We start from the raw sequence: 21497 nt of genomic DNA on the forward strand, positions 1-21497 counted from the left end.
GAAAGAAAACTTTTGTTTCTTTTTTTATTTTTTCACATGTAGAACAGTCGGTTGAGTTTAACTTATTTTGTTTTTTCGTGGTACTTCAGCCACGAGAAGATGAAATTCGCGACCACACCATCTTCGGAGTAGGATTATAGACATTAACGCTCTCGTCTTTGGGAGACATCAATACAAGAAAAGAAAACTGCATCAACACCCAACCCGAGTCTCGAGCCCCTTATTTCTTTGTATTTTGCTTCCAGGGATTCAGCCTTTTTTTTTGTGATCTTAAAGTGGTCTCGAAAAAAAATTTCCATTCGGCATTGCCAGCTTTCTCACTCATTTTCAGTCCAGTGCTTTTCACCTTAAGAGGAATGGGTAGTCTGTTTGTTAAGCCACTTAAAGTTGAACTGTAACATTAAAGTGTATGAAAAAAAATCCTAAAGAACAAGGATTGTGTCAGCACATAACAGACCATTTAAATTGTATCTTTAGACACTGTGTTACTAGCAGCCTTTCACAAAGACCAATCATTTGTTCCAGTTTCTTTAGTTGCGGCTACAGAAAATGCCAAAGATAACACAGCTTTGCAGACATAAAATAGTGGTTTTTTGCAGCAACAAGGTGATTCTCAAAGTGCCGTTATCGGGGGGGAAAAAACGTGGCGTATCTCAGCATGTGTAAAATGTTGTTCAAACATTTACAGAAACTGGACAAAAGAAGACAGGCCTACAACACTATCGACAACAGGTGAACAGTATCCGAACGTGATAAAAAAAAGATCTGACAGAAAACCTGAGACCTCATCAGATCTCATCAGCCTCGTCAGAAGGGTGGCTGTCAAGAAGCCTTTTCGTAACGAAGAGAAACAAGGAGAAAAAAGGCTGAGGTATACCAATGACACAAGAATTGGACTGGAAATCAGTGGCAACAGATCTTATGGAAGGATGAATCCTCCCCAGAGCCCTGACCTCAACATTATTGAAGCAGTGTGGGATCATCTTGACAGAGAACGGAACAAAAGGCAGCCAACATCTAAAAAAGAGCTTTGCGATGACCTTTTTGAGCCACAAGTTAAAAATCACTATTAGAACTTAATCTGTGTTGCCATTGTGCCACCACATTCTTCTCACTAGAAACCACATCACATATTAGACATTGGACCAAGTGTCTCCTTGGCAACAAAAGTGGTCACAGAAAGCTAGTTCACAAGCGAAGGGACTGTCATGACTTCTTTTACTTCACAAAACTGTAGATAAGACTAATTAAGTAATTAACTTTTATTTACAGACCTCATGAATCCATTGATGGATATAATTGGAGTGAGTCAGTTCATGTCAGTCCACAGGTGCTCTGCTATTCTTAGGGATGGAGGGATTTTTCGATCGGATCGTCTATCGGCGATCGAAGGGAGGATCTTTTTTTTTCAAATGGTAATCTTTAAGGCAATCTTGAATGAATTTAATGCCATAAGATGTTAAAGAAAAAAATCTCTTGAACCTGTGCTTTACTGTCTACTTAAAAATGTTTCTCGTGGAGCAACATGTCTGCATACAGAGCCCTTTGATCTGTGCAACTGAGGAGTGAATATTAAAACTCTTAATTACACCCTGTTGCATCTTTTTTTTTTCATGGACGCAGGCTCTCTTTGTCTCCTCTGTTCTTCAACTTCTTGCTTGCTTACGAAACACTTTTCTCTGCACCACAAGTTGTGTATTTTTCTTTTTAGTCACAAAAGAAATTCTCGCATATATTTGAACAACAATAACTTTCTCAAATCGAATGCTACTCACACAAATAACCAAATCAAAATAAAATTTTGAGCCACAGACACTTCTGTCTGTGCAGATATAACCTATATTTCTAAACAAATAATAGACTGTAATAGGGATGGAATGATTTTCGATCGGATCGTCTATCAGTGATCGACAGTGACCACGATCCAATGATCTGAAGACAGGGCAGATTTCACATCGCTAGCTACTATATGATGGATCATTCAACTGGAGAAATGTTTCCATAGGCTGCGACTTCATATTCAAGTTGTCTGCACATCGGTTGGAACAGACTATTCTGCATATCCAAGGCAGTTAATGGAATTCCATCGATAGGTAATTAGCCTATTACAACCTTTCCGTTGTATCACGTCTTTTGAACAAATCGCCCTTACCACAGCTGCCTCAAAGATCCCATGGCATATAACTTCTTTTCTGATATGCTGGGAGACAGTCTGTGATTACATTTAGTTGTGGGCCCTTTCATTTGACCAGCATATCATTTCCCTCCCTGGCATACTTCAAAGCGTGGACACTTCAAAGTAGAATGAGTGACTGCCACTTGGACTCTGAGGATGGCTCTTTTGATCATCTTCTGAAAACTCCCCTAACGCAATCAGGGCAAGCGTGCCAGAGAGGGGGATTTGACAGCCATAAGATAAATGTAGTCATCCTAACAGCTATCAGATAAGCACTGCATGCTCTAATCCATTAATATGAAAATGAGGGAGGACTAGAAGTGGCTGGGTGGGGGCTTTGCAGTAACACTTAAATGCTTTGGAATGAGTTTTCAAAGGAAGGATTCGGGATTTAAAGAATTTAATTAACTCTCTATTCACAGTGATAATAACAATAAAGACATAATTTGCAATGCACCTTAAATGATAGTTTACCATCTGCCAAAGTAAATCCGAGTGATGGGAGTAGCACTCCTCAAGGTGCATACAAATTCAGTGACTTAGGTGAGTCGGCAAAATGCTCACAAATGCTCGAATCGATTAGTGACAACATTTTAGGAGATGCAGTCAGTACTAATACCTCTGTTAGCTTGAGTAGACCAATAAAGTCTGAACTTAAGCTTTACAGAAATCTTTCAGAAACAGCATATTTGTTCAGTGTGCTGTAGCACAATGTTTCTGTTGTGGAGAAATCCAATCACTATTGTCTCTCTGCACCCCCCTCCCTTGTCCATTTCTCCCTCTTCAATATAACTAGCAGTTCTCTCTCTTTCTCATACAGTCACCTATTGATCCCGTCTATGGTTCCTCATTTCCGTTCTCTGTTCATCTATCCATCCGTCCATTTATCCATCCCTTTCATTCATTAGCATATTTGAGAGGCGACGTGAACTCACCTAATGGGGTTATGTGTCTCCAGGAAATGGTCGGCTCAGGTTTCCCACTGGCTGTGCAGATGAGGGACACGTTGCTGCCCTCATTTACCGTGATGTCAGAGGAAATGTCATATATCTTGGGAGGAACTACAAGAACCAAATGAAAGAAATCACAAAAAAACAAGATTAACATTTGAAAGTACAACTTCTCGTTCAAGCACCAATGCCATTACATCGGAAAAAAAGCTAGGGAGAAATGAGCTGGGTTTCCGCTTTAGGTCAAGAGAAACATACAACACTTGAATGTCCACTTTACTCTATGTAAAATTTTTTAAAAACACGCTACATTCACATTGTACGATTTTGTCTCACAATGGCATCTCATCAAACACTCTTCCTGGGAGAGGATTTGATTTTCCTTGCCAATCAGCTGCTCTGATGACAGATTCAGTCATCACCGAGGTTACAGGAGCAAGTTTACGATTAGCGCGTGTTAAGCAGGTTTACAGAGAGAGCAAACATGAGCATGTGTCTTCATAAAAGGAGATAACTGATTAGTGTATTACTTGTGAGTATCGGGACACTTCAAAGGGTGTCATGTCCGTTTTAACACGGACAACAAAAGATGGCTGTTTTTAATGATCCAACGGCAAATAACATTATTTCTTTTTCTCTCCAACACAGAGCGAAACATGTTGGTACAGCTGAGAAGCTAATTAAGGCCTTAATTAAATGTACTCTCCAGCTCCCACAGTGATATTTCACAATACACCGTATTTAGTTAGTTTTTAGTACGATCAATTAGCTAAAAGGTCTAATCTATGATGCTAACTTCAACATTCTTGTTTGGGGTGGCAGAAATATGACAAAAGATGTGATGCTAAAACAAAAGTGAGGGATGACAAATTCACATATGAACAGCCACCAGGTGATCTAAGGTTACGCGTTAGCCAGGGAGAAGAAACAGGGGGGACCGTTCCATTAATGAGGTTGGCTTTCGTCAAATTGGTGCCAAATTTTGGAAACCTTAGACAGCATCTAGGAGAGAATGGGGTAGCCATTATGTCAGGGTGCTCCCTGATGGTAAGACTGCAGTTTAGAGTCAAACATGGTCTGAGCGATGTTGTGTTTCCCACATAATTGTCAGGGAACGCAGGAGACAGGACACAAGTGCAGGGTCGGTTTCAAGGCAAGAATGTTTATTAATAATAAAACAGGTTGATGATCTCCAAACAGCGAAACTAAGGGGCTGTGAAACTCCTGAGACACTCTCCTCAATAACTAAGTTTGAGGGGGATGCAGCTATGAAAATGATCGAAATCAAAACTCTCTCCACTCTAGTAGGAATACAAAATAAAACTCTCTCCTTCTAATGGAGGCTCTAAGAAACATTAACATTAAACCAAACAGCGCAACACTCCTCTAAAGGAGGTTTCTATGAAAAGGTAACTAACTAAAAATCACTCCAAAAACACGGAGGAACAAAACCAGGCTATGAAACTTACCATGGCGTTAAACTAGAACTAAGGAATAAGTTAGAAAATAAAGATAGCTCTGTAGGAGGATCGCTCACTGCAGGCTCAAGGATACAAGACTGTGGACAAGGACGCTAGAGTGAGGAACGAGACAGGTCACAACACACTGGCACAAGACAAGGGAGATGCAGACTACTTGAGCACAAGAGGAGCCAAGGGGAACAGGTGGAAACACTTTGGAATCAGGAAAAACAATCAGACACAGGAGGAAGGGCAAGGTACCTGAAACGAGAGGAGCAGTCAGTGTTTCAAAATAAAACAGGAAATGACGAGACAAGACGTGAATAAAAACCTAAAACGTGACAATAATAATGTATTCATCGATGCGATTGCAACCTTAAAGAGGCAGAGTGTCTCATTGAATTCACCGTGTTTCACAAAGTCTCTTTACTGAAGTGGCACCACCGAAAGCTGCTGGAGGTTCATCGATCTGCAAAATAAACGCGTGTACCAACTGTGGAGCAGGTTCAGGATGGTGTTTCTTGACATAAAATTGCAAAGACTTGATCATTCCATCATCTACAGAACATAATAACAGCCAAAGATTCAGAGAGTCTAGAGACATGCCTGTGTGCAATGGGAACGGCTGACAATCAATATTGAATAACAGTGATCTTTGAGCCCTCGAAGGCACTGTATTACAAACAGACACGATTCTGTCATAGATATCACTGCATGGGCTCGGGAACACTTCCAGAAATCCCCGTCTCTGAACGCAGTTCACTGTGTCATTCAGTTGCAGGTTAAAGCTCTGCTATGCAAAGAAGGAAGCATATATGAAGATGGCTTCAGAGTCGTAGAAGAGCCCAACAAAGACGGGAAAGCACCCCTAAATTCTGCTTAAGGCTCACGAGGGTCTCCACTGTGGTTGCTTATGTATAAAGGTGTGGTATTAGAGCCAGTCAGATTATACTGTTGATCAGTTAAATCTGATCGGCTCTATTGTGTGACTCACAACAACCAAACCAAGCCTTCTGCGCGAGTCAACAACAACCACAAAACATTCAATCTAAATCCAGGCAACACTTTGTAGGCTGTATATTCTGCATCCAGATAAGCCCAGAAAAAAAACGTACTTGAGAAAAACAAAGTACAATTATTTTCAATTGAGGCCAGCTCATCAGCAGTCCCTGCTGGACATCACTTACAATCATAATTGGCAAGTTTTGAAGACACTTAAATCCTCTTGGAGCTTTGATGTTAAAAGCTTCGGTATTTAGGCTGCTGAAAACACAGAGGGACAGACATGCTACCACCCACAAAGGCATTTAAAGACATTTCACTGAACACACATGCAGGGGCAAGTGCACAGTCGCACACACACACGGGCTTATGAGCCACTATTTTAATCTGCAAGATTTGAATCTCAGAGGGAGCTTTTCTGCAGTGGACTGTGCTATACAGTAATGGATTCTCAGTCATCTGGGTCCAACTATTCTACTCTCTGATACTGCCTCATGCCTGCTAAAAAGAAAAAGAAAAACAACAAAGGAAAAGTTGATTCAACAATTTCCAGAGTTGGACTTTAGTGCCACCGATAATTTTCACAGAGTCACAGTGTCTCCTTTGTCATTGACCTCTGGACTTTGAACTCGGCCCTCTATTGTAAGGGGCAGTCCAGAGGATGTGGCAAAGAACAAAATGAACGAAGGCACGTCTATTCACTGATAAAATGACATTAAAAGTGCAACCTTGGCTTTTATTCCTCAAATATTGTCAAATCAGGTTACAGAAAAGCGTTAAAAGTCTTTATTTGACCTTGTGTTAACATCACTGTTCATCAACTGTTAATAGATAATCTTTCACCAGTATTAAAGGCATAAATAGCCCGCCATACCCCAAATGCACTGTGTTCTAATCATATTTTAAGAACAAATAGCCTAGAGCCAAATACAGAATGGGGCATCATTAAAGCCTCCACAGTCATATAACTGAGACCTCTGAGGCTTAAAGAAACAAACTAATGAATCACTAAAGACACCACCTCAGCCTATATTGACCCAATATCTCACATTGATAACCCACAATGGCACTCCAGTGAAAATATTCTCAGCTCAGAAGTTTGCTGTTTTTTCCGAGGGCATAGAAGTCACTTTTGATCAACAGATCTGGATCTAAATGAGATGAACATGGGGGACCTTCAGTGGGAAAGGACCGGAGGTGATGTTGAATCTAGGTTATTGCTTGTCAGACTCCTGTGTTTACTTGCTGTAGGACCCCAGTGTTGACACATCTCCTCAGTGTCTGATAGCGCAAAATTGAAAATGTTGGGGTTGTCTGCTGATCCTATCTCCCTCTGGCAGGGACTGAGAGCTTTTCAAAGGTTTAGATGATGAGCCCTGTGTTTTTTCAGGTTAGAGCTACTGTAGCACAGCTGCTTTGCCGAAGCAGACGCAGTCTGAGTCCAGAATTCCTTCAATGGAAATGTTAGAAAATATAACCTGGAAATCTTGTATCATGAACAGATTTGGGGTGTATGTGAATAATCAAAGAGTAAGTTGTTTACCAAAGACAAGCACATGCCCTACGGTTGAGATGCCATCTAACTACCTAAAGTTCTTCTACTATGGTTTCGTCAACTCGCGCTCTTTAAGGTACATCGCAGGATGTCTTGGGGTGTGAAAAATCTGAACGATAGTCTGACTTTTGGCACATTTAAGATGCAAACAAAGCGGGAATCTTCCACGCGTTGCTTCGATCATAAAGAAAATATGATGTTTTATACTGTCAGTGTTGGGCTTCTTGAGCAAAACTGCTCTCACGGAAACATCTAAATCGTTACTGCTGATCATATTAATTTAGCTGACAAAGTGTTTGCATGTAAGTAATGCCATGAATGACTATGTCAGTACAGCAGAAAGGACCCAGTGTTAACCTTATAGTGAGGATAATGACAGAGAATGAGGTTAAGGTGTACCATTATCTGAGCGGATGCCATTAAAGCTTTTAATTTCCTTCCCAAAAATAGAAATGAAAAATAAAAGAAGTGAGTTTGCGGGTAGCAGTGATGACATTGTTCTTCTTTTAGCGAGTCTCATATCACATTTTCTTTTGGCAGTGTATATATATATATATATATATATATATATATATATATATATATATATATATATATATATATATATATATATATATATATGTTTCAGGAGCATATGTTGATCTTATTTTCTGCACTGAAGTAGTGCCAGATGACAGCATAACTCTTGTTTTTAGGAGGCGTGCAAATGAAAGGCCGACTCTAGGTATCTTCCAAGGATTTTTACGATAAAACCCCATCGTAAGACCTTGTCCCCACACAGATAACTAATTACCTAAATGAAAACCCTTCCTTGTCCCAACAATCACTTCTAAGAATCAACGTTATATATATATATATATATATATATATATATATATATATATATATATATATGTAATATAGGAAGATGTTCAGCTGAAAAGTGACTGGGTTGAAAGCCAGTCCTCTGGCTTTTCATCTTTACATTCTACCTTTCAGTGCATCTTGGCACAGAGTTGTAACTGTGATATACCTTCATTAAGAAAAAACAAACAAAAAAATAACACTATAATACCTCCAACACAGCTTGTTGTCTTTTTTTTTTCCACGGTAATTCATTAACGATGCTCTGATTGTCATGTTTGCCCATTCCTCTCTAATTTCCCTTCTTCAGCCCTGCAGGAGGTGCAGCGAGTGAGCTGCCACAGCTGATCTGGGTGACATCATCTACCTCCTGGAAGACGCCTCGGGTGAATAAATAAACCCCTAATAACGCCACCTTGAATTACCGAAATGCTTGGAGGTGCTGTATTAAAATGCAGGGTTTTTCTTCTGTGGATGCCGAGTGGGATGCATGCAACTGGGCTCTTATATAAATCCTGACAGGCCTCTCCAGGACGACTTCTGCTTCCAAATTGCAGGACCCTATTACTGGCTAAAACCTACTGCCATCAAGCTTTCCAATTAGAGCCCAGAGGGGAAGCCTGGCAACTTGTTGTAGTGTACGAGGCGTGGGCGATGAGTCAGGAGAGATGACAGGAAGTAGATAAGTTATCCCTCAATTTCAGCCACATGCACGTTTAAATGGTCAAAGGTGCTGTAAGGTGCACAAGCACATTTCCTGTCTAAACATCATGCGATATAACGATCTTATTAAAACACAAACTCTGACGTTAACTGATCTTCAAACAGATATTATTTAATTGTATACATGCAGCAATTTGGAATTGGATTAGGCGGAGATTTGCGTTTTTATTACTCAGCTTTGATTGATCTAGGGGTGAAACTTTTGAGTAGCTCATAACAACTCTAAAATTACCCCTTCCAACATTGCAGCTTGTTGAGATGACACTAATACAGATGGATTATGATATACCTGTGTTTCTGGGGTATAATATAAACCTTTGTAATGAGACAGTTCCCACACAAGTATTCCTAAAGGTTTTCAATTCCCTCTCCTCACAGCGCACAGCATAAAAGAACTGACTTCAAGTCTGTTAATTAGGTGTCAGACACCAAAACTAAACATAAACAGAGACAGATTATGTTCCTCTAAGGGATTAACTTCATTTGCAGTGTCATAAAGCAGACGCAGTTAATTTGTTGTACTTAACTTTGGGAAAAGTTCATCCGAGTAGAAAGATGAATTATTATCATATTGTCAATTCTGGATATGAAGCTTTTTTTTTTATCAGTCTGAGATAGAAACTAACAAACTTAGGGGTCAGAGATGTCTCTCTCTCTTCTAAATTATCTTTTTTTTTTCATATGAAGATGCCGTGTTTTGGCTTTTGGGTTCGGCCAAATAACTGCACATTATCCTTTCATAAGGATCGAGTAACAAATGGTTGGCTGATATCAAACGGTGTGCCAGGGACAGTGCCGGGATGGCGCTCATCCGTCTGCCGTACCTGCTTTCATACAAATGAAAAGTTCGAATTCGACTCCCGGCCCATAAACTTTTGAAAGTCACTCTCGTTGTACGTCCAATATCACCTGCTGCTCCTCTTGTAACGTTATTAAACATATCAATCTCAATTTTCAACAGAAACACACACACACACACAGAAGCATACGCCAATAATAAAAAGCAATAAAAATGCTCGAAAAAAAAAAAAAAGGGATGTTTTCCTTTTCTCTCCATTTATTTGAGCCCAGGAGCAGCGGAGAAGGTGGGCTGTAGGTACTGGAACGGCGGCGCAAAGACATAAAACCTCATCAGTCCTTATTGCTCGTCTTATTTTGGCATCTCTTCATATTGTAAGATGTCCTTGTGGCTAAGATGTTGGGTTAATATAAACGATTGGAGATGTGAGGAGTTGTGCAGCAGACAGCAAATGGCTAAAGACACAAATAGATTCCTGGCAAGTGCACATTAGCTGATGAACATTATTCCATAATGGTATCATTACACATGATGAATCCAGTGATTTACCCTATTAACGTAGTGCAGGAATTTGCCTGAGGCTGCAATGAGTGAGTGATGGCGCTGGAAAACTGGAAGTGCAGCAGGGTCTTTGATAGACACATATGTCGAAAAAACTCTATAAACTATATATATGCAATTCTTTAACATGGGATTCTGCAACTTGTGTGTGCGTCAGAATTATGTTTGTGCTGCTGCGCATCATTTTATAGTATCACTGTTAATGCATCTGGCGCATACTCTAAAGGTAGAATGCATGCCCATTACTTAACTTGTGACCCTAGACTTACATTTTACCCATTTTTTTTTATCTGTCTGCAAACCCGAAATAACCCAACGAAACAACTTCAGCCACGATGGGGTTCTTGGATACTTTGATGGAATGCTTGCAAGGACACGCTTCAAAAAGTAAATGTTTGATTTTACCAGCGTCCCCTTACTGAAGACACTGTCCACATCAAGTGTCTGTAACTATTTATCCCGGCTGCTGCTAAGCTGATCGGCCGGATGACTCATTGCCACAAAGATAAGGAAACGGTCACAACGATAAACCAGCTTCGCCTCTTGCAGATCGCTGAGAAAAAAAACAAACCAATGGGCACCGTGAATGTTTGACTTGTACTAATGATTCGTTTATGATAATATTCCTGCCATGACCTAATGGTGCAAAAACAACATGCAAATGTCACAACCAATACATTCGATGAGTAATTGCCAATGAAGTTAATGATGCACAAAGCGTGATTATGGAGCGCTTGTTACCAATTTCAGGCATTTCTGTGGGAACTGAGGAATTAAGGGGAAATGCATTGATGAAAATGAACTTTTCGCTGTAGCTTGTGAGAGGCAATTAATCTTCAATGGGAGAGCTGCACTGGGCATGTAATTCAAAGATAAGCTATCTAATTCATTCATGCTAATCAGCGTCTTTCAGTCACAGCATCTTGCTTCTAAACAAAATTCCTCTACACTGGGCACTCTGTTTTCTCTCTCACCGATGAGCATTGCTTTTTCAATTAGCTGCACAAAGTGCGTTTGGTCGGCGCAGGCACAAAAAGGGCTCGTTTCGAATCATTTCATGTAAGAAAAGACACATCGAGACAGTCACTGGGGCATGCTGCTTTGCAAAATCAAAATATCAGATTGTGACCGAGTGACCCCTTTCTAAGGCCCACACATAAGGCGGGGGGTGGGGGGGCTGCGTGTGTCTGAGCTGGATGATTTGATGATTTGAGGACGCAGAGCTCTGCCTCCATCTGTCACTGGGCCGTGATGCAGCAGGAAAGGTCAGAGTTCAAACTTTAGAACCTGGGTTGTGATTAATGGGGAGAAAACAGTTGGCAGCTAGCAGACGCACACTACGCTCAGTCATAGGAGAGGAGCTCGGCTCTCAGCGGGTGTTTGGACTTGCTCTTTACCGACCCTTTGCTCATCAGTTTGTCATACTCCAGACATGTTGTGCACTCAAAACAGACAAAAGACCTTTCAGTGCCATTCCTGCAGTAGTTACATTCCCATGCTGAAAACCGAAAGCCACCATAATTGACCTTTTACAAGGCTGCGTTTAATTGAAACTCACATTTAGCCTCATAAATATCCAGTATCAGATGTAAAAATGACCATTCCCATGGATCTTTTTTACTGCTTTGAAAAAAAAAAGAATTTGAGATACGTTTTTTTTTTTTTTTTTTTTTAAGCAAAATCACCATTAACTGTCATTCTTATCAAAGTGCCCTCAGTGCTCCTGGTGCCTCTTAAAATATTCTTTGCACATTCTCGTTTGGCCTTCCAGAAGATCGCCCTCAGAGCAACGTGCAATGTTCTTCGTCCATCCATTAAGCTATTACTCTGAAATATTAATACGAATCTATGATTTAATCATGCGCCGCAAAAGAAGTTCGACTTTTTAGAAAGAAATGTAAATCAGCCAAAAAAGAAGTTCCGAGGGGTGAGAATGTGAAGGCATTTGTCTAAAGTTCCTCCCTTTCTTTCTCTCTCTGGTTCCGGTGCTAAAGAGGGAGTATTCACTCTCGGACTTTGCACACGTTGTGTGTTTGAGTGCGTATGTGCTTCATGTGCCTACGCGCACCAGAGGCACTCTGTATGGCGCGTTTTATTGCTGTTTGTATGTGTCAGCTGCCACGGCCACTCTCAGATGGTGCCGTGTATTTTCACAGCCTGCCCCACGGGCTGGTGGGAGAGGATTTTGACTGAACAACACGTAGGTAATACAGGGTAATTTGCAGCCTCGGAGGGCTTTCAAAAGGCCAAATTCATGAATATTCAATATATTGCTCATTATCAAAAACCCTCGACAGCTCTGCAGCATACAGATGCCGGCTCCTCCAATTCATTTACACTGTGACTCAAGAGTCTCATGATTGTCAGCCACAACATCAGTGACTCTAATCTTTCCGAATGCTAAACTATCCAATCTCTTACTCTCTGTCTTTGATAATGCACCCTGTGTCGTGTCACCGTGACAAAAAATAAAAATGACCTCTGGACTGTAACAAAGCAGAAGGGCTTCTGCAACCTGATCCTAATACAGCTACAAGTCAGGATGGAAATCTCTGATACTCATTCCAAGGATGAGGCAATGGGGCGGCATCCCGCTGCTGGTGGTTAGTCTGCATTCAGGGTGATGTATGCAATAGTGCTGTGGGGCCAGAGAGCGCAGTCTGTGATATTTATCTGCCCAATTAAGGCCAGTGTATCCCTGAAATGTCTGCCAGTGCCTCACCTCCAGGAAATCTGTTTCGCAGCCTCTGTTGATGAGGGTTGCATTGTATGATAAACACTGTCTGGAGGGCCTACTGTTCTTGGATGCACATAAGAAAAAAAAAAGTGAGAGAACCCACGCTTCAGTTGTGGTTTACACCTCTAAAAACCAACTGTTTAACACCACAAAAGCCAAGGGCTCACACCACTGACTGATGAAAAATCTCAATTTAGATTGTTTCCGCCTGACTCTCGCATCTCATGACTTTGCCGGAGTAGCCTGTGTGTCCAAACTTCAGCACACAGTATGTTAGAGAATAAATGTCATTTCCTCTGCATGCGAAGCTGTAAATGCTCATTTATAAACTTTACTGGCACATTTCCGCTTGGCTTTTAATTGACTGAATGACCTGAGCGTCATCAACAGAACACACAACGATAAACCTCTATCTTATCGATTAGTTTTGTTCTGTTCTTTGGCTTTCCTGTGTGCCGTTTCTGTTCTGTTTTCTGGTTTGTGTTCTCGAGTCATTGGTTTGAATCGGGATTTATTCCGTTTGTATTTGTCTTTTTGTTTGTGGTTACGCTCATGGTTTCTTTTTTTTTCTTTTCTTTCCCTTGTCCTTTGAGTTCCTCGTCTTTTCTCTGTCATCATCAAATTAGTCTTTTGTTCTGTGTTCTCGGTTGTCTATGTCCATGCACTCAGTCCTGTACTTAGATTTTGTCATTACTCCCAGTATCCAAATATTGTAGTTGGCTTTGTTCTTAGACATTAGACATTATAATGTTCATTCCATCCATTTCCTATACCGTCAATCCGTCAGTCGGGTAGCGGGTGGGCTGGAGCCTATCCCAGCAGTCATTGGGCGAAAGGGGACATTATATATTCATATTTTGTATTTCTCTAAATAATCTATGTTCCTATCCTGTACTTGTCCCACACAATATTACAAGAACATGACGTGGACAGTGGTCGGCCTGTTCATGTCACTAATAACTGGCCAATTATACTCGGTCGCGTGTAAGTGTAAAAATAAATGTGAAGAAGATAAATATGAACTATTTCCAGAGATCAGGGCTTGTTCTGACGGAGGCCCAGCGAGGGCTCTGTCACACCAAGCCCAGCGCTGCCATACTTTACCTGTGACCTATATAAAGACTTGTCTGTGAACTCCAGCTTGTTCTTGGGCTTCCAATCAAAGAATTGGGCTACCACTCAGTTTCCCCATTTGGTCATCAGCTCCACTTCCACACCTGTCTCCAACTCAATCAACCTCAGCTGCAGCCACTTCCTCATTAGTTCCCCCTCAGTATATATACTATATATTCAGCTCTCCTTTGTCCTGTTGCAATCTTGTTGGCCAATTTCTGTATCCAGCTCAAAGTTAATCCATTTTTGCCATATGGCTTGTTTTAAAGTTTTGTTTTCTCAGTTTAGTTGACGGATTTATTATTATTTTTTATTCCAATCCTTAAATAAAGCTTCTGTTAGGTCTCCGTCCACCTCCGGTCGGCTGTTCTGTATTTGGGCCCTCAGCCCTCCGCCACTCAGCCATAACAGAAAGGTCAACGCTCACAGATGTTCGGGGTTTAATCATAAACATCATGAATATTATCATACCCAACCTTGAGTTTGAGCGTTTGAGTATTGTGTGCATTCATGAAAAACATCCAGGTTTGTTAGGCTTTGAAGGTGGATATAAAATGGCAAAGAAAAATAGCCGTTGTGTCTGAATAAAAACCTTAAATTAACACCGCTGTTGAAAAGCAATTCGAAGAGACTTACAAGCCTTAAAACATCAGATTTTTTGTAATAAAGAAGGCAAATAGAACCTGGGTGAGATGAACATGTCAGACTGCGTCATGATGTCTACACACAGGAGCAATTAAGACTGCTAAGCTTAATATGATGGTATGGCTGCACTGCTGTGGCAGATGTGATGCTGAGAGAATATAAACATTATAACTCACCATGACAACAGGCACTGCTGACATGAAGTGAAACCAAAGCAAAATATAGGTGATTGTGATAATGAGGGGCAATATATTGCCATGGCAATATAATTACTAATGTCCAACTGTAATAATAATTGGGGGAGAAAAACATGTTTTTTGCTTATGACAGCTCTCTCCGGGAAAAAAGGTGTTAAGTCGATAAAATAAGTTTGGTGTTTATATATACTGTTTATATCTTACTTCCTTTTTGGTGCCCCTGCCACCACTTTCACTTGTCTGTAACAGAGAAGTAAGTTTGAAAACCTAAAATCCTTCTAACAGCCTATAATGAACCCTTGTCAGCAGATCAGCTTAGCCAGTTTTGAGGAAATTTGCAAATCAAACGCGTGGCCCTATGAAAATTCTTTCAACAGGTTCATAGATCCCAAAATGGCAGTCGCTTGAATTATATAGACGTGAGACACATGGTTAATAATAGCTGCTAGCTTATAGCATGAAAAGTTGTTTATTCAATGGCCCGGAATGGGGTATTTGACCTTTATATAATCATGAACTATTAAACTGATCTTTTTTTTTGTACTACCTCAATCTAGAGACATACATAAACATTTTAAAGGATCAAATTATTGCTAACGTAGTACCTTAGTCCTGTTTGCTATATAGGACAGATGGTTTGGTAATATTAAAGTGTATTTGATAGGTTTAAGGGTTAGTTAGAGTTAATTCTATGTGCCTGTTTTGATGATTAAAAAATCCAGTATAGCAAAAAAATTGGTTAGGTTTGTGAGTTTTTACTCAGTGGTCTCCCTCCTATGCAACTCGTTAGCTGCCATGGAGTTTGGTGTAGAAACCAAGGGGGTGCACGCTACAACTCGTGATCTGGCTGGTAATTACTGCATGTACTGGCATAATCTTGGAGTAACTCAGGTGGCCGTGGGAAACTGCGATTTGAGATGTGTTGAATGTGGGTGCAATAGACTCAGGGTCCTTATGCGTGTATGTTATGTGCTGCCAGGAAGACGGGGGAAGAAGAAGAAGAAGGAGACTGGGGCAGGGGCGGGTTATGTCTTTGAGGCGTAGTGTGCTGCCGGGTGCAATTGGTGACCAGGGCCTCCTTCGTGGTTGGTGGTGCAGGTGATTGTTTATGGGATGTATGCATTGGTTCGAGACCCTTGGTTCATGTATGTTGGGTGGTGTGGGGGGGACAGAGGAGATATGGGAGAGAGAGAAAAGAGAGTGGAAAGGAGGGAGGGGGGCAGGTTATGTTTTTGAGGTGTAGTGTGCTGCAGGGAGCAATAGGGTTAGGGTTTTGATGATCAAAAATCCAGTATAGCAAAAAAAGGGTTAGGGTTAGGGTTAGGGTTAGGGAGCCTATCCCACTCTTAGGGTCAATTTAGAGACAAAGATGATCCGATCACGCATGTTTTTCAGGCGGTGGGAAGAAGCCGGAGTACCCGGAGAGAACCCACTCATGCACGGGGAGAACATGCAAACTCCACACAGAAAGAACCCAGTCGGGAATAAATGCACAACATCCGTGAAAACTGATTCATATTTACAAACTCTGGTCCATAACAACCCCGTTACTGTCATCTGAAGCTCATTTTGATGCAGTTTTAAACATACATGTCAAAGTTCAAAAAGCACAAAAACACCCCTCCAGAGAGGAAATTAAGGTCAGAACCAACATGCACAGTGCGGGTAAGCTTTCCAACAACAGAACGCACTGTTATCTTATGCTATATAGATTTTTTAATTCTTAGAAAATACATACTAAAACATGTGCAAGATGCATACAGGTATGCATTTATGCTACCGTTGTTCTACCAGTTAAGAAGGGTCCAAATAAAGGTGCCCGAGTTCGTCTCCACTCAAGCTGTATCTATTGCCTCTCTAGAGAAGAGAGACGCAAGAGCTGAGTGGCTGACCTTTGTCCTCACTGATTTTAATTAACCATAGCTAATATCAGCTATCTCCATGATGAGGACTCGCATTGGAGTGCACAAACGCACAATCCCCAACACACACTTGCACGAAGACACACACATTTGGTGAAACATCCTGGCGCAAACACGTCCTCGAGGGTAGAAATTTTCTGAGGCTAAGATTGGGATATACACACACACACACACATCCATACAAATGACAATGATTAGTGGCTAACTAAATGTCAGGGGCCATAATGGCAAATCTGCTCCTGTAGACACTCATATTCTCTCTTTACTTTCCCCTGCAATATCAATGGCAGACCACATTGCTTTACTGCATTATTATTCATCTCATACTTTCAATACACAATTATTCGAGCTCGTCTCACAGCACACAAATATCTTATTCATACTTAGAAAGATAAGGGGTGAATGCAACTGCTTTTTTTCCATAGTGTCTTATTTTCTTATGATACCGAATCAATCAAAGGCATATCTGATCCGCTGGAACAACGGAAAGCTATCCGATTCGGGCTCATTTGTTCATCAAAACAATCTTAACAAGGTAAGCGTTATCCTAATCAAATCTGAGCAAAAAGCACACTAACTGAAACAGTTTCAGCAAATTTACCTGGAATAATGTCACAGCCAATCGTGTCCAGGTTGTTGAAGTTTTGGAATCGATGTGGATGTTTTTAGTTGTTAGTTTTTACTCCATCTGGCAGCTGTACAGTTAAATGTTGATTGAAACAGCAGCCTTCAGAGTAACATTCAGTTTAATTTTAGGGTAATGGTGACTATTGACAATATGTCAGACAACGTTTCACTTTAAACAAAATGTATAGAGAAATTAACATTAAGCTTCTTAAGCTACTCGACACCAAATTTAAATGGAAATTTGTTCTATGAATATGCTCAAACGGCCCAATCAATTTCAATTGCACGAAAGGCGAGGTAGAGCTTGGTTTCCAATTACGCTCTAATTTCCACAATATCAGTGTCGCTAATCCTCAAGAGAAGCTAGCGCCAGTAAACGAAGGGGAAATGCCATTTTCAAAGTGTTTGTTGAGCCGATCGATCCGGTGTGCCACTTTTCAAAAGTAGTTGGCAGGACAAGTTTTGGACTCGGGTCATGGAAATCTTAGTGACAGAAAAGGTGATGGATTAATCCCTTGGCCGATTTTAATCAGGACGATAATTTGCAATTTGAAGATTGGCTGGCGTCTGCAATTTATTCGATGTCATCGCTGATGAGTTTGTCAGCAAGCCTGGTAAACAAAAAGGAGAATATATGTACACCTGTAGAGTCAGATTAGCAGGGTATGCTATGTTGTGTATTCCTGCAAGTTTACACATTTCCATTTTCTCTCAGAAATGAGGAGACGCTCTAATTTGCTGCTGTTGTGAATAAATAACACTGAGCACCGTTTTGAATTATATTGGGGGGGGCGGTATGTCGTGTTCTCCACAACTGCATCAACACTTGCCACGGCCTTAGTTGGAAAAACGAAGATAAGATGGGTGGAAAATTCCACATCCCTTATTTCATTTATATTTAAGGTTTTTGTGTATCAACAGGCCACCCTGGTGACATATTTCGGGTCACCCATTCCTATTTTCAGACAGTTCTGGGGGTTACGCTGCCACTCCATGTCCTTGTTAGTTTAGTGATTATGTCACCAAAGCTGCAGCCCAAAACACAAACGCAGCTGCTGACCGTTTGAAGCATGTCCCCTCCTGTGGGGGTGGTTCTGACGAGGGTTTTTATCTTTGATTTTGAATAAAGCATTTTCAAATACTCTGCAATATTAAAATGAATACAGCGCTCTGTGCCCCTTTCATGCAATACTTTAAAAGTTGATATATTCTCCACGATATTTCAGATGTATCACAAGTATTGTTTGACAGCATTTTGCTGGGAATGTTTCAGAGGCAACCAAAGTCAGCGCATTTTAGACTGTGATTTCACAGTGGCTGTTCTCCATGTCACCTGAATAGAAAAAACTTAAATAAATCAAACTTTCTGGTTCTTACCACACTTTAAAGCTTAGTGGTTGTCACAGCGCAGTGTAGGAACACCAGAGGGTCTCACATGGTTTGCAGCAAGGCGATGTATCACTATAAATACATACACTAGGATCATCCCAAAATGTTAAACCTATAAAAACAGCTTCCTCCTTGGTGTGACGCTCTGTCACAGCTCAACAATCAAAATGGATTAGCAGTCATTGTTTCCTGGGGCAAAACTTTATTTGATCAATTGTTCTGTTGTTTATACAGTAAAAAAATATGGGAACCATAAATCTAGTTGACGGTGAATGTTTTTTTTTTACCTTTTTAGTCGTATGTTTGCAACGCCTTACTGCAAGTCACATGCTTTGGGGCAAACAATCTTAATTACGATGTTTCCTTAGAAATGCGTAAGAGTACTTCAGGCAGCTGGCTGTAGCTCAGGAAGTAGAGTAGCTGTCCAGAAATGGAAAGGATCTTGGTTTGTTCACCAGATTTGTCATTTCACAGGCTATCTCTTATGTGTTTGTTCCTAAATGTAAAGTCATGGTTTGTACGTTCAATACAGCATCATAATGCTGCCGTGCATCTTCATCACAGCTTCCCACTGACATCTGCGCAACATTCAGAACCAATCACTTAAGCTTTTATTCTGGCATCTCTGAAGACGTCATCCGACTGTGATGTGTGCAGATGTGCACATTTCACACTTAAACTCAGTGTCTTTTAGAATAGAAACGAAAATTGCAGCCAGTCTGGAATACTAAACTTAGAAAACCAAATCACCTGAGAATAAAGAAAAACTACACTGTACATTACCAAAGAGTAGGAGCAAGACTGACGGGGAAATCACCATGGGAACAAATGAGTGCAGCTGAGGATAAGTGAACACAGGTGAAGGGAGTGGAGCTGATGACCAGGCAGGAGGGAACTGAGGAAAAAGGTCAGGGAAATGGCAAAAAAACTGAAACCAGACAGAAAAAAAAACTCAAAAATACTTAGATCGTGACATAATAGTGTTGAATAATTCTTTAAGTCTTTTTTTTTTTGAGTATTGATCATTATATTGTGTATAAAAAAAATAATAAATCAACAACAGCCATAGATGACGTGACGCTGGTGTTTTTCTCCATGTGCTGCTCTGCTCTCTGCTCAGTACTTGCCTTTGGAAAAAAAACATATCTCTAGACCACTAGACAGAATCACCTCATATTAGGGATAAACTGTGATTTGCTGAGCCCTTTTATGCCGTGCTCTGTAATTATACTCTATCCCTGTCCTGACATTAAAGCGAGAACCTGGAGGTTTAACCCTCCGTTTCACTCCTTGCTGAGAAACACTCTTTCCACACCGACTCACTCCAGGGGTGTTGGCGAGGAGGTGCCACCGTGGATCCGCTACGATCCACATTAACATCCAAAGCATTTTAATCTCACACAGAATAATTCCTCGCACTTGTGAGAATGTTAACCCGTGGAGCGATCCATTGAGACGAGGCTCTAAACATAAAATCTTCATATTGGAGCTGTAAATGAGCCTTTTAGTCCTACAGTGCATGATTATGAAACAGGATGGTAGATAATGCATAATGAGAAGACGCATTCTGCATTCAGGAAAAAGCTGCTTTCAACTGCACTACATCAGTAGGATATCTTTTAAAGAATTCCTCGGTCTAACTCCATGGTCTAGTCTGGAGTGATGGAAGCTTGAAATGCATTACTAACGCCCATGTGAGCAGTTACTAGTGGAGAAGGAAAGCATACCTCTTTACCCTTCCTCTCTGGGACAAGATATTCTTAGATGAGAGGTGCTGTGCATATTTAATGCATTATCACATCCTCAATCTTAATTAACCGAGGGGGGGGGGGGCATGGCAGCTGAGAGAGAAGATAGTCATGTAATGTATGGAAGAGCGGCTTGGGCCCGTTACTAATCTCTCATTCCTCGGTATTGTAGATCAGATAATGCTAGGGGTAGACTGTAAATAGGTCAGTAAAGGCACTGATGAAGATGTGCAGATGAAAACCAGCTGTACGCCATATTAAGGAAGTAAAATAAATGGACAGAAATTAGGCTCACGTGGACCGAGAGTTTGTAATGGCATTAACGTGAAGTGTGAAGCCTTCGGGCAATTCATCAAATCTCGGCTGCCTCGTGATTACCGCTCGTGGTGGTTATAATTCAAGAGTCACGTTTGCACACCTTCATCGGAAATATGGCCGCCAAAGCATAGGTGTAATTCTGCAACAACGCTGCAATGGAATAACATTCGTTCACGCTTTGTATGCGATGCTGTGTCACACTCGCAGATCTCAGATATCAGGCATGTTTATCTTTTGCCATCAACACGTGAAACTTCAGATTTCTTACACAGGCAACAAGAACAAAGAGTAAAAACCCAGTGCACAGACTGTGCCCTTCACTGTCTCTGTGCGACAGCGGTGTGACAGTCACGTCCCACCTTCTGATTCAGCAGCATGTGATTCGTGTGTTAGAAAGTGGGGTGATAACAAGAGATCCCTGTTCAGTGTTGTAATGGTGAGAAAGCCCCATGGGATGTGATTACAGAGCAAAAACAAATGACTTGTAACCTTACATGTGGCTCATGTTGCCATCTTCTTTCTTCGCTTTTATTGACACAGAATACGGCCTCCATCATTTTCTATTTATATCTTGCTTTTGTTTCCACGCTCCGGTGACTGTTAAACATATTCAAATGTGTTTTATCTGTTGGCAAATCTCTAATCACTTGACCAGAGGCAAGAAAAAGGCACCCAGCAGCGTGTAGATAGGTCTTTCAGATAAGCCTAATCGCTCCGTGGATCAGCAGGTCA

The 21497-nt window shown here is 41.0% G+C and overlaps 1 protein-coding gene across 2 annotated transcripts in view; it reads right to left on the minus strand.

Moving 5' to 3' along the window:
• Positions 1–21497, minus strand: part of negr1 (neuronal growth regulator 1) — a 138670-nt gene that overhangs the window by 75534 nt on the left and 41639 nt on the right. For both annotated transcript variants that reach the window (XM_072389391.1, XM_072389392.1), the window contains exon 3: positions 3112–3237. In XM_072389391.1, coding sequence (XP_072245492.1) covers positions 3112–3237 — 126 coding nt within the window. The remainder of the gene's footprint in view (positions 1–3111; positions 3238–21497) is intronic.

This window comes from Leuresthes tenuis, unplaced genomic scaffold, assembly GCF_036924035.1.
Source record: "Leuresthes tenuis unplaced genomic scaffold, fLeuTen1.0.hap1 SCAF_7, whole genome shotgun sequence".
NCBI lineage: Eukaryota > Metazoa > Chordata > Actinopteri > Atheriniformes > Atherinopsidae > Leuresthes > Leuresthes tenuis.